Below are 13,426 nucleotides of genomic sequence, written 5' to 3' on the forward strand. Positions count from 1 at the left end.
GCGGCTGTCTCTGACGGAATAGCTTGCTCTCTAGCCATTTGCCCCATTGCCCGAAAGCGATCTAGACATGGACTCCATCTGTGTCCGCAGACGGCTGTCCTCACTACAAACAGGATCTCGCACAGCCATACCAAGTGTGGCTGGTGATTGGTGAGCAGACAGCGGTGAATGGCGGCCCATGCATGTGAAAGCGACGTCACGTTACGTTGCGTTTGTCCCGCAGGTGAATTGCGTCCCGGACGGGTGGACAGTTGTGGAAGGCGACAGGAAAGCAACGGACAGGCCGGAACGATTCCCGCTCTGCTCCGTTTCTTGGTTTTCGCCGTGATTCCCTGTCAAAGCCACGGATCGACGATTTCTCGTTTGAGCCACATTGTTTACCTCATTATACGTCACTCCACACTTCACTTCTCGCACACGCTCTGCACCGCCATTTTCTCCTCCATCTGCATTCCTCGCAATAACACCAACCCCCAACTCTCTTCCATCACCTCCACAAACACCACAGGAAAGAAGCGTTCCGCACCCCCGCAGCAAAGATGAGATTCTCGTTGATCTCCGCCCTGACGGTGGCTTTGGCCGCCAACAATGCCATCGCCAGCTCGTGGTTTGGCAAAGCCGGTACGTGTTTCTGCAGCACACGGCTTTCGTCGCTCTTCCCTAAACGCTTTACTTGCACGCACTTGGCGGAGAGCATGACTGACATGGGAGCGCGCAGCATACAACAACTGGCACGAGACCGAGCTGGAGCGTTGGCTGTCAGATCACGACGTTCCCTACCCCACACCTGCCGACCGCAAGGATCTGGAGAACCTTGTCAAGGAGAACTGGAACACCAAAGTTGGCTCGCCGTACTCCAGCTGGGATACCAACCAGATGCAGTCCTACCTTTCCGACAAGGGCTACCAGGCCAAGCAGGGGACCAAAGAGACCAAGGATGGCTTGTTGAGCCAGATGAAGAAATACTGGTATGAGACTGAGGATCAAGCATCCGACTCGTACCACAGCGTCAAGGATTGGATCTTCGACAGGTATGCGTGCAGTATTCCCCCGAACAAGAACCCGACTAACCCGCTGCAGCTGGACTGAGTCGCAGCTCAAGGCATTCTTGGACTACCATGGCATTCCCAACCCGCAACCCCGCAACCGCGACTCCCTTCTCAAGACCGCTCGCGAGAACTACCAGTCTGCTGCCAACAAGATTGGCGAGACTGCTGCCTACCCAGGTGACTGGCTCTACGAGTCCTGGTCGGACTCTGACCTCAAGTCTTGGCTCGATGAGCGCGGCTACCCAGCTCCTCAGACCAGCAGCCGCGATAAGCTCATCGCCGCCGTCCGCCGCAACGCCCGCTACGCCGGCCAGAGCATGCGTAATGGAGCCTTGTCCGTCTCTTCCGCCGCCTCCTCTGCCACGCAGAGCCTGAGCGATGATCTGCTTAACTCCTGGAGCGACAGCCAGATTAAGGAGTGGGCCGACAAGAACGGCATCAAGGTCCCCCAAGGCTCCAAGCGCAACGAGCTCCTCGCCCTCGCCCGCAAGCACCGCAACAACCTCTCTGCCTCCGGTACCAGTGTCGCTTCTTCCGCTTCCAGCATGTACGGCGCTGCCACCTCCTCTGCCGGCAACATGGGCGCCCAGGCCACCAGTACCGCCGCCGGCTTGGCTCAGCAGGTCACCGACTACATCAAGAACATGATCGGCATGGGTTCCGCCAGTGCCACCAGCGCCGCCAGCCGGGCCACCGGCGGTGTGGGCGCTTCTGTCAAGAGCGCTACCAGCGTTGTGGGCGCCTCGGCCTCCAGCGCTGCCGAACGTGCCAAGGCTAGCGCAAGCTCTGCATCTGCTGCCGGTTCCTCGAGCATCAGCTCGGGTGGTTCTGCTGCTTCGGCTAGCGCCAGCTCTGCTGCTTCTGCTGCGTCTGCGAGTGCGAGCTCTGCCAAGTCGGCCGCCTCCAAGAGCGCCTCGAGCGCTTCGGCTTCCGTCAAGGGCGAGTTGTAAGCTCTTGGCTTCGACGAGCTGGAGAGGGTGGAGAGGGCCCTTGGTATTGCGGTTGAACAATCACACGACGGTATGACGATGAACCGGTGAAGGATGACTGGCGAGACGGCTGGATGGAGTGGGGTGGACGATTATGACATATGCGATGGTGTACTACTAGACCAACGAAAATTGAGCGAGCGCTTGCTTGGGTGCTGGGTGCTGGGAGCTATAGGGACGGATTCAATAGCGATAGCGAATGCATGCGTTTCTCTGAGCTGCCTCCTGAGCAGTGCCTGATGACCTTCGTGCCTGCGCCTACCTTGGTGAAACACTGCTGCGGTGATGCTCTGACTTGCTAGGGAAAACCAGCACTCGGTGGTTGCTTGCAGTTAGCTAGCTAATTATACGCTGTATACCGTTGATCACAACGTCTCTCATGGTTGAACAAGCACTGCCCCATCCAGCCACCTTCCGGACAATTCGAAGAAACCGCAAGACAAAGCAAAGCACATTGAAGTCGAACGCTCAAACCCGATACCGTGCATCTATGCTTCGGAACAATGCCACGCTAGCCCATGCATCAACTTTTAGGAATTCATTCATCGTCGTCGTCGGCCTTGCTGTTGGCCGTTTCTTCTTACGGAAATGGGAGACGCGGGCACATGTTACCGTTCCATGCAAGTGGTAAAACCATGTGTACCTTGGAAGATTGGAGGAGCCAGCAGTGGCACGATAGTATATCGACAATGTCGGTCTCCGTGCAGATCGCCTTGAGCTGTAGAATATGTTTCGCGGTCTGATCCGGTGATGGCCACACAACTGGACGCCATGCGAGCGCATCAGGTTCCGTGGGCCTCTGATACCGGTTCTGAGGCGGGTTCTGGTACGGGTGCCGTAGCTGGTTCGGGTACTGGGTCCTTGGGCGCGACAGCTGGTTCATCCGCCAGAGTCGTTCCAACATTCCCCTCGCTCGATTCGTCCGTTCGCGCCTCTTCGCCCTTGTCCGCTCCCCTGTCCGCGCCCTTCTCCTCAGATCCCTTCTCGTTTTCCGTCTCCAGGCCGACCACCCTCACCTCCTCCTTAACCGGATCCAGCAGGCCCTCGACCAGCGCGTCTTCTCCTTTCCACAGCCCCTGCAAGATCCTCCACGCGCGCCTGAACTCGTCCCTAATCGCCACAATCCCCCTATGCGTCACCGTCCGTCCCACATTATGGCTCCACTCAAAGGGATCCTCGATTGCCAGCAGAAACCTCTGCCGGACTTCCAACCCATCCTCCATCAGCTGCGTCCTGGCGCCCGTCCACTCTTTCGCCCGCTTGCTCAGCAGGCCCCCGGGCGCTGTGCGTAGAGAGAGTACGTCCTCCATCCAATGGAAGCCGCCGGAGGTGGTGGCATAGTACCCAAAAAACCCGCGCAGCAGCGACCCGACAGACTCTCCGTTCACGCTCCCCTGCCCGCTCGCCGCCAGCTTCGCGAGCGCCTCCTCATCATCCCAGAACGCGACCACATGGCCCGCCACGACCCGATTCGTGAGATTGGCATGCACACCCCTCACCGTGAACAGCGCGAGCTGCATGTTCTGCAGATTGGGCACCACGGCCGGCCGCGCGACGTTCATGAGGTAGTGCAGCGCGAGCAGCGCGTAGCCGTACGAGCAGAGCGTGCCGTTGCGCGCCGAGTTTATCTTGCGCGATGAGGCCCAGAGCTTGATGAAGAGGATGAAGGGTTTCACGCGCGCGTCGCAGGCGAGGTAGCACCGCAGCAGGCGCGTGTTGTGCACCCCGAGCGGGTTCGAGAAGTTGATGTCGGATTGGATCCCGCATCCGGTTTTGGGGAAGTCGAGCGGGCCGAGCGGCTTTTCGCGGAGCCAGGTCCTTTCGGGGCGGGGTGGCCGGAGCGGTTTAGTACCTGGTTTGGGACCGTCCGTTGGGGGTGAGTTTTGAGGGGGATGTGAATCTGTTGTGGCGTTGGGTGGATCGCTGTTCGCGGCTGGCTCTGGTGCGGCTACATTGACTGGTCCGTCGTTTACGGTATCGCTACTACTCAGCTTTGGGGACTGCGATGCGATCTTGACGTTCTGCGCTGTGTCAGATGAGCTTTTGCTAGGCTTCTTTGAGGCCTGTACCGGCTTGGCTGCGGCGTTTTGCGCTCCAAGACTTGGGAAGTCGCCCTCGTTGAAGAGTGGCTTGGCCTTCTCTGCTGCAGCCCTATCCGCAGCAGCTTTCGCGGCCTCTGCTTTCGCAATATCCTCGTTCCTCTTCTGATTGACCTTCACTGGGTCAGGGTACTTCTCCTCGTCTGGTAGGACTTCCCATTTTTGACGCTCCTCGCATAGTGCAGCATACAGCTCCGGCGACGGTTTCTCACAGACCTTTAGGATGGGCACCCTGGTTTGGGTGAGCAGGTGAGCGCCATAGCCGTGCTGCAACAGCGCCTGCTCCATGAGACGTGGGAGCCAACGGGGCACAGGTAAGATCTGGCTTGATGGGTCAGAAGGCGTCGCAAGCAGCGTGGCTCCAAGGTCAACATCGGAACCGTGGGTTGCGAGACCTGATCCGAGGCTGCCGAAGCTTTGCAGAGAGATGTGAGGCGTATTATCCGGAACAGCTTCGCTTACAGCGCCTTGGCAGATTGCTTCAATGCGGGATCTGAATGCCTGTTTCTCTTCCTTCTCCGCTAACGTCATCTCGGCGCGAGGAACTTCAAGTGTCACGAGTCGATCGAGGTAGGTACATTGAGCCTGGAGCACGTCGGGTCGAGGTGTCTGTGGCGGTCTGGGACCCGCTTGAGGCGGGCGTAGGACTTGAGGTGTTTGAGCACTTGGTGTTGCTGCGTTACCCACTGGAGCCACAAGGGGCCGCTGCAGAACCTGCGGCCTAAGCCCAGGCGGAGCGTTGCTAGACGGTGGAGGTGCAGGATGACCCGCGGTTACTGGAGGTTTCGCGGTCCGTCGCTGCGGCGTCTTTGGCTGTGTGGGGGTGTTGCTAAGTGGCGGACCTGCAGGATGAGTTCCGGTACCTGGGTGCTTTGTGGTGTGCTGCTGTGGTGCCCTCGATGCTTGTTGGTTATTGACCTGGTGGGTAACTCTGCCCTCGAAATGCTGCTGCTGACCGTAGAACCTGCTCTGGTTCTGGTTTCGGGCATATGCATTTTGGGTTTGCGATGAGTTTTTGGGAACGTAGCCGTTGTGATAGTTGTGCGGAGGCCCTTGTTGTCGGTTCTGGACTGGGAGTTGAGGATGCGCGGGCCTTGGCTGATGAAGTGTTTGTGCCGAATATCGTCCCTGCTGGCCATGCGGAACATGGTGAGGTCCTGGAGCCTGGTCGCCAGAGATGGTGATATTGCTTAGGATCATGCCTCGAAGCTGGTCCTCAAGCGTTGGTCCCGGAGGACCAGGATTCGCCATGATTGGGATGCTTGAATGGCAACGGAAAGCAGCGAATGTAGAAGGCGCGAAAACAGTCAACTCGCAAGAGAGGCGATCCTAGCGATTCCGGGGTGAGATTGTCTAAGATGATGGAGGCGACAGTAAGAGGCGAAAAGAGAGTGAGAGATGGCCCAGCCGGGTGAACAGAAATGCATCAACTTCACGGGGAGGAAATTTGGGGATATACCACATCAGCTACAGCATTAGCTTTCACCTCAGGGTTTATTGGAAACGTTGCTCATTCTCGGATGATAGCTCCCTCTCACACCCGTCCCGGACAGTTAATGGTGGAGGTTTTGGCTCCAAGGTGAATTCCAGGTTGAAGTGCCCGGCGCTCGGGGCTCGCAGCAACCTTCAACGGGCCCGACAACGGGTGTGGCTGCACTAGAGCCGCACCTTATTAGAACACACTGTGATACGGAGCCGTAATTTATGAATAAGCGGGGAACTGTTCCTATGTGTTCATCGTGAACCGAACGTCCCCTTCAGGCGACGCTCGCGGACAAAGCCATTCTACCCATTCCACCCACTTGTTTGCCCCCTCTCCCCGTCCTTTCTGTCAACACTAAGCAGTGACGCTGCCCTCGCCACAGTGACAACTCTCGGATTCCCCAGCTGCAAAGAACACTCAATTGCCCATGACATGGCGGCCGCCTGAGCTTTGAACTTGACATCTTCCGCAGCTTCGCGCCCTGCCAGGCGGCGGCATTTCTGCATCCTCCACCAGCTCTTTGTCACCTCACAATGAGCGCCTCGCCTGCTCCTCCGCCAGGCTCGACGCCTAATGGCGCTCCGTCCAACGCGATCCCCCCCCGCAGACTCAAAGCCAATCCACTCGTTGCCGCAAGAAGACCGCCAGCCCGGAGACCTCCTCCGCCAGCCGGCAGTACGAACGGCCCCCCTGGAACTGCTAGCAGTAGAAGCACACCCTCCACCAGCGCTTTCGCGCCCGCCGCTCCACCGCCCGTCCCCGCAGACGCACAGCTGTTCCCAGTGGTGACTACACGGAAAGACCTTATCAAAAGCTTGCGCCATCACGTTATGCGACTCCGAGCTCCAGGCACCATCGACCTGACGCAGCAACGTACCAAATCCGAAGACGGCAGCGAAGACCCCTCCACCGCGGGCTTCGTCCGACCCATCTCGCTACACCGCCGACGTCTCGACGACGATTCAGGTCTGCATAAAGACGGCGACCAGAAGGACGGTGACGAGGATGACAAACAGCGTGAACAACAACAGGCGCTGAAGGATGAGAGGATGCGGAAACGCCAGGAAAACCAGGCCAAGATCGCGCCGAGCGCCAAGAACAACAGAGCTGCGCGGACGGGACCGTTCCAAAAGAAGACCGAGCAGCTCTTCCGGACCAACGACACACCGGAGGCCATCAAGAGGCAGCAGCTGCGGTACGAGGAGGCCCTGCCGTGGCACCTCGAGGACGACAGCGGCCAGCGCTTGTATGTCGGAACCTATGAGGCAGCGCTGTCAGGGTGCCACGTCTTGTTGCTCCCTGAGGAAACTGGCCAATTTCGCATGCTGCCTCTCGAGAAGTGGTACAACTTCACAGCCAAGTCAAGGGTTGAGAAGCAGCCCCCGCCTCCGTCAGGGGCTGGAGTAAAGGAGGAAACTGCTCAATCGGGTATACTGGGCACGATTGCCAGGCACCGCGCTAAGCAAGCAGCGGATGAAGAGGAGAGGAAATTCCTGGGCCCCAGAATCAAGCGGCCTGGTGAGCAGGACGACGCGAAGCCTACCAGCTTCTTTGCCGGCAAACGCGACGTCGAGGATGCCGACGTTATTGATTTTGAGCTCGGCGAGGAGTTTCAGGATGACGAGGAGAGGGACATGTTTGGGGCCGACGATGAGGTGGATATCAAGGAGACGGAGGAGAAGCTCAAGAAGGAGCAGTTAAAGGCAAACGTGTTCGAGCTGGGAAACGAACAACGTGCCTGGCAGGAGGAAGAGGAACAGAAGAAGGGAGAGGAGCTCAAGAAGAAGCTCGAGAGAGACACACGTAAAGCGCTCGTCAAGCGAGAGAAGGATTACAACTACGAGGATGACGAGAACTACACGGATGAGGTGGCTGATCTGTACTTCGAGCTCTCTACAGAATCAAGCTAACATGCCCACAGAGCGATTCCGAAGACGAAGCAAAGCGAAAGGAAGAAGAAGAAAAACGCCGCGAGGAAGAACGCAAAGCCCTCGCCGAAAACAAAGACAAAGACAAGGCAAAATCCGACAAGCCCCCCTCCGGTGCCTCCACCAAAGGTACAAACACTCCCACCGGCCGCCCCAAGCAACCCGAGCAGCCAGCGAAACTCGCATCCCTCAAACGCCCCGGCTCGCCCAACCTCTCCGACGCCAGCGGCAACGAGTCAACGCGGCGCAAGAAGGTCAAGAAGAACAACCAGGATACCAGCTCAGCACTGCCCAGCCGTCCTGATGTCGGCTCCCGCAAGCCCTCGATCGCCATGCGCGTGGCCGCCGGCTCGGGAAGCGACACCGAGGCTACGGCTACGGACGGCGGGAGGAAGCCGAGACTCAAGATCCGCATGTCGCCGAACGGCACGCCGAATGGGAGTCGTGCTGGGAGTCCGGTGGCTGGTGGGAGGCCGAATGGGAGTAGGGCGGGGAGTCCATCCGCTAATGGTATGTGTCTGCGCATACTCTTCCATGTCTTCTTCACCGGACTCATCCTTTACTCCGGTCACCCCGTCTCCTCTCTTTCTGTTTGGAGTAAAAGCGTTTTGCTAACCTCACATCCCCTAACAGCACCCCTCCCCTCCGTCGCCGAGATCATGGCGAAGATCCCGCCAGAGGGCATCTCGATGAAAGACATCATCGCTGCTTTCAGGGATCGCACCAAGGCCCGGCCGATGGAGTTTGTGCAGCTTCTGAAGCAGCACTCGAGGTTCGATAATAAGACTAAGATGTTCTTCCAGAGGGATTGATATACTTTGAGGAAAAGCGTGGCTGCCTCACACTAGGCTGCTTTTGGTGCACTGGTGGGGAGACGGCTGGAAGGACTTTTTGTTGCTTGCGTGTGCATCATCTGGCTGGGTCAGGCGGTTTCGGGGAGGCGGCAAAGAGGACAAGGAATCGTTTGCATCGTCGCGTTCAGTATGCAGAGGGTGTGCTCAGGGTAGTCGGACCGCCTCTTTGTTCTGCTGAGAGGCCGGGCTCCGCAGCGGCGCTCATCCGTCTGTAGCATGAACAGTACCATATAACCACACAAAATCTACCTTTCCGTCTCCTCTACATCCCTTTGAATCTGCGGTGTTAGACTGGTCATTTCTATCACACAACTCCCTGTGGTCATACTAGCCGTGTAGCCTTGTGAACATGTATAAGTTTCTTGGCCCAAGCCGTCCAAGAAGTCGTGGAGGATAAAGACATAGTATTGCTCTAAGCTTCCTACGCAGCGCGACACGACATCGTATGACACGCGGTACGGCCTTGACCGCACATCCGCTCCGACGTCGTCCTCGCATGCATTCTGCAACTCTAATCCCCATGCATATCGTTGCGTCAATTGGGGGTGTTCTATGCTACATGTGCAGCTCTGAGGCAGTGCGCATCTCTCCGCACCTAATTCCCCTGCTGATAACATCCCACGGACAACCCGGCTTAATCTCAGTGCCAGGTAACAAGAAACCCTGTACAAGCTTTCTCCTGCGAGCCTCCGCAATCACGCCTTCTGGACGCACTTCGTAGCCACCACGACCATCTTCGTCAAGATCTTCATGGCGAGTTCCAAGACCCACACCGCGGTCTTGAACCCGACCCTCAACACTTTAAGAACCGCCCTCGTTGCTGTAGGTAGCTCCTCCCCTTCCTGATCCTTCTCCGCGGCCATACCAGCCTCAACGTCCCCCTCTCTCTGCACCCCCCTTGCTTTCTTGGCCTTCTTCAGCTCCTTCGCGGCTAGCTTCGGCGATCCCCTTGCGGCGGCTGTTGGTGGTCCCTCGAACGACGTCTTCACCGTCTCGGCTCTCCTCTTCGCTTCTGCGACGGCGACGGCTAGGATGGCGGAAACGGCGACGTCGATGAGGTAGGCGTTGCCGAGGCGCATTATCGCGCCTGCATCGACGGTTAGGGCGTCGGCTGAGAGGTCAAGCCGAGCAAGAGGGGTGCCGCTGTCGTCGCTGTTGTTAAGACCGTTGGGTTTCTGCGACTCTTTGTCGGCATCGTCGTCCTTATCATGAGCGGCGGGACAGCGGATGACGATGCTGGCTGCAGATTTCGAGCGCGCTGAGGAGAAGCCGTGGCCGACATCGCCTTGCACCTTGATTGGGAAGATGCCCAGACTAGGATGCTGCAGTTCATACGCGCCGGACCGAGCCGATGCACCAGGTGCGGCGGGCGTCCATGTGAGCGCGCAACACTCGCGAACAGCAGCTTCCTGCACGGCCTCAGCGGCGAGCTGGGCCGCGGCGGGGGATGTCGCTTCTGGGTCCACGAGCGCGAGTGAAGACGCGGTGGGTGACTGAGCGGCAAGCTCAAGCGCGGAGAGCGCGGCAAGCTTGGGGTAGATCGATGTGATCAGGGAGGGTTGTACTTCTTGTGAGGGCTGGGAGGTTGATAGGCTCAGGGCTGGAGGTGGTGTCCGGAGCGTTAGGTGTGCGATTGGGAAAGACATGGGCTTGTTTGGGTGGTGGCGCTGTATCAGCAGCTCTTGGTCCATGCTGGCATCGTTGCTCTCGGCGCCACTGGAGTACGCTTCAAGGAACGAAGATTTCGTTAAGCTGTAGAAGGCTTGGGATTGAGAGGGCCCGAAGACGAATTGCGAGTGGTTCGGTGGCGCGTTTGACGATGATGCGTCCAGCGGACGATGCATCTGCAGGGTGTATTTCTGTGCGGCTATGGGTGTTCCTTGTCCGTTTGCCGCATCCCAAAGGGGGTAGAGCTCGCCAGCTGGGGTAAACTCCAAAGCAGCCGATGAGCTACCGCTAGCTTCTCCATTCAACAAGTCGCCGTGTGGTGAATAGAAGCCGGGCGAGTAAGGTGCTTTGCTGATCTTATCACGAGGTATGTGTGTTGGTGACGCTTGGGTGGGACGATACTGTTGCTGCGATAACCGCCTGCCATAATCGTAACGCGGAAAAATGGATTGCATCAGGGGAGCCTCGCCAGGGCTCCGCAGAGCTTGAGAGGTTGCAGCGCTGTTACTTCGCACAAGCGTAGGACTGCCTGAACGGAGTGAGTAAACCTCCGAAAGTGAAGGCGTCGCAGCATGTTGCCGCGAGATGGGCGAGCTTGTCCGTGTCCGATGTGCTGAGCGAGCTTGCGATATTGAGGGCGACGCCGCTCGGTCGTGCGTCGTACTTCGGGTCGGGGAAGCTGCTTTTATTCGATCCAACGCATCGGAAGCCGGTACATGCTGCTCTGGTGGCGCTTGTAGAACATACGCCGTAGGCGGAATTGAAACTGGCGATGCAGCGGCAGGCGAGCTGACCTGAATGACGAGTTCGTGGAAGTCGACCGGCGACTTGGCTCGCTCCATACGCTCAACAACGGGCTCTGGCGCAGCTTGCTTGACTGATGCTTTGCGACTGAGCGATCTCTTGACCTTTTTCTGGGGTGGTGGGAAAAGCTGCAATGACACGCTCGAAGTCATGATGCCGCAAGAAGGCTGACAGGAGACCTGTATACTCGGAAACACTTGGTGACTTGTGGGTAGAGATAAAGTAGGGATAGCCTGGCTACACTACAAAGACTCTGTACTCAAGATACATAGATCATATATGGTCCACAAGTCTGGGGGCGAGACAAGTGGTTATAAGACGGCCGACCTTGACGGCCGCGAAGCATGGGTCGCCATTAGGGCCACCGGGAATCAATAGCGGCTCCAAATGCACATGCATTGATCTTCGCGCTGCAGTGCATGGCGCTCTCGGCAGGCACTTGATGTGCCTGATGGTCTCGTAGTGGTTGGCTGAACGGTGTTCCTGCATAAGCGCCCGCACCTCACGACGAGCCTCACAGGGGTTGTAGCGCCGTGACTGGACAGTGCACGACCAACTTCTGGCTGGCCGCACACCCGCATCTTCGGCGGCGCGTAAATAGTAACAGCAGATGTGCTGAGCAGAGTGGCATCTAGATGGCGAGCGCTCCAATGTACAAAGACTTGGAGATAAGGAAAGCGGCAGCTGTGGAGCGCGTAGTGGCTGAACTCCACGCGCGGATACGTCGGTTCAGCGTAGAATCAAAAGAGTGCAATCTCACGGTGGAGAGAAGATATCCGCTCATGAAGATGCACAAACAATCGGGAAGAATTGCAAATGGAAAGAGTTGTGGTCCTTACCGTACGAAAAGCGGCTTGAAGCACTACTGGCGTAATGACATAACTCTGCGCCTATACCGCTTATCACTCCTCCAGATAGAGTGATGAATCTTGGATTCGAGATATGACAAACAGAGGATGGCCAGATTACCTAGCCAAGAGCTGCCGCTGGGTGCGAAGGAAGGGAGAGTGCAGAAACTCAAGACACTCGAGCTTCGTGGTGCCAAGATCTGGGGATGGCGAGATGGCGCTAAGATAAGAAAGCCTCTATCGACACCTAGATACCGATTTTTTTTGGTGACGCCCGATTTTCGAAATCATCGCGAACACCCCGCCTGTATCATTATGCCTACCGAACTGGAAGAGGTGCGGCGTATCACTCGGCGCTCTGAGATGTGTATGACTGACTAGTTATCCGTCAGCTAGTCGAGTTCCTCCACCATGGCAATACTCAGATCCGTCAAGTCGGTAGGCTGGCCCTCAATGCGCCAGCAGCAATGCTATCTTTCGCTGACATTTTCTGTATCGCAGCGGCCGAACACCTGGTCGGATACTCCTCTGCTCAGCCTGCTATCTTCAAAACTGGCCAGCTGACGCCCGTCAAAGACCTCAAGCTTCTTGTCAAGGACTACGCGGTATGCGCAAGCCCTGAAAATCAGCGAAACCATGGCAGAGATGCTGACGGATCTGCACCAGCCTATAGCTAAAAATGCCCTGACGATCTTGATCAACATATCGGATGACCAAGAAGTTCTTCAGAACCTGGCAAAGGACGATGCCTTTCTTGAGTCGCTCCTGCAAAGGATAACAGTATGTCAGTTCTCCACGGCTCTCTAGGCCCTTCTTCGTATTCTCCTTGTTTCAGAACCACGGCCAACAATCAACCTCCAGAACCCTGATGAACCAAATGCAAATGAGATTGCCATGCTCCTCGCCAACCTCATAAAACACTCCTCGCTCGTTCGCATCCTAAACCTCACCCGGTCCGTAGCACCCTGTCCGCTATCACGCTCGAAGAACGCCATGGACCAGCTGCTAGACCTCTTCGTCAAGGGTGCTGCGGGCAGCTACAACAAGCACGCAGATTTCGACTACCTGGCCTACTTCTTCGCCGACATGGCTAAGCACCCGGAGGGCCGAGCCTACTTCATTACGCCGCAGAGCCGCGACCAAGAAATAATCCCGCTGACCAAGCTCACCGTTTTTACGGAACATAAGTCGGTCATCAGGCGGCGTGGAGTGGCAAGCACAATCAAGAACGTGGCATTCGAGGTATCGGCGCATCCGACGCTGTTGGCTGCTGATGGGGTTAATCTCCTGCCGTATATTATTTTGCCGCTCATGGGCCCGGAGGAATACAGCGAGGAAGACACAGAAGGCATGCTAGAGGATCTACAGCTGTTGCCGCCGGATAAGGAGAGGGAGCCGGATGCGGAGATCATCAAGACGCATTTAGAGACGCTGTTATTGCTGACAACCACAAGAGGCGGGCGGGATGTGCCGAGGTCGATCAGGGTATATCCGATTGTTCGGGAGCTCCATCTCCATACTGATGACGAAGGAGTGAGGGAGGCATGTGACCGGTTTGTGCAGGTCATTATGAGGGACGAGGAGGGAGAGGGGAAGGAAGACGGAGTGGATACGATCACGGAGGTGGAGAGTGACGAAGATGAGCAGATCATCGAAGTGTTGTAGGTTTGTAGAAATTAATGCTGCAGAAGGGTCTGTGGGTTC

The 13,426-nt window shown here is 57.2% G+C and overlaps 5 protein-coding genes across 5 annotated transcripts; 3 read left to right on the forward strand and 2 right to left on the reverse strand.

Moving 5' to 3' along the window:
* Positions 1-539: 539 nt before the first annotated feature.
* On the forward strand, positions 540-1,999 carry W97_04633 (uncharacterized protein; the record flags this gene model as incomplete). The annotated part of the gene is made up of 4 exons (XM_007782522.1): positions 540-621; positions 719-840; positions 955-1,031; positions 1,081-1,999. 4 exons carry the CDS (start codon positions 540-542, stop codon positions 1,997-1,999), a joined length of 1,200 nt encoding a protein of 399 aa, XP_007780712.1.
* Positions 2,000-2,820: 821 nt separating this feature from the next.
* On the reverse strand, positions 2,821-5,388 carry W97_04634 (uncharacterized protein; the record flags this gene model as incomplete). The annotated part of the gene is made up of 1 exon (XM_007782523.1): positions 2,821-5,388. The coding sequence occupies one exon, from the start codon at positions 5,386-5,388 to the stop codon at positions 2,821-2,823; it is 2,568 nt and encodes an 855-aa protein (XP_007780713.1).
* A 1,062-nt stretch (positions 5,389-6,450) lies between these two features.
* W97_04635 (uncharacterized protein) lies at positions 6,451-8,360 on the forward strand (the record flags this gene model as incomplete). Its single annotated transcript, XM_007782524.1, has 3 exons — positions 6,451-7,488; positions 7,572-8,058; positions 8,182-8,360. The coding sequence occupies 3 exons, from the start codon at positions 6,451-6,453 to the stop codon at positions 8,358-8,360; spliced, it is 1,704 nt and encodes a 567-aa protein (XP_007780714.1).
* A 737-nt stretch (positions 8,361-9,097) lies between these two features.
* Positions 9,098-11,026, reverse strand: W97_04636 (uncharacterized protein; the record flags this gene model as incomplete). Its single annotated transcript, XM_007782525.1, has 1 exon — positions 9,098-11,026. The coding sequence occupies one exon, from the start codon at positions 11,024-11,026 to the stop codon at positions 9,098-9,100; it is 1,929 nt and encodes a 642-aa protein (XP_007780715.1).
* Positions 11,027-12,037: 1,011 nt separating this feature from the next.
* W97_04637 (uncharacterized protein) lies at positions 12,038-13,387 on the forward strand (the record flags this gene model as incomplete). The annotated part of the gene is made up of 5 exons (XM_007782526.1): positions 12,038-12,058; positions 12,115-12,160; positions 12,224-12,327; positions 12,389-12,502; positions 12,584-13,387. The coding sequence occupies 5 exons, from the start codon at positions 12,038-12,040 to the stop codon at positions 13,385-13,387; spliced, it is 1,089 nt and encodes a 362-aa protein (XP_007780716.1).
* Positions 13,388-13,426: the final 39 nt, after the last annotated feature.

This window comes from Coniosporium apollinis (assembly GCF_000281105.1).
Source record: "Coniosporium apollinis CBS 100218 chromosome Unknown supercont1.20, whole genome shotgun sequence".
Taxonomy (NCBI): domain Eukaryota; kingdom Fungi; phylum Ascomycota; class Dothideomycetes; genus Coniosporium; species Coniosporium apollinis.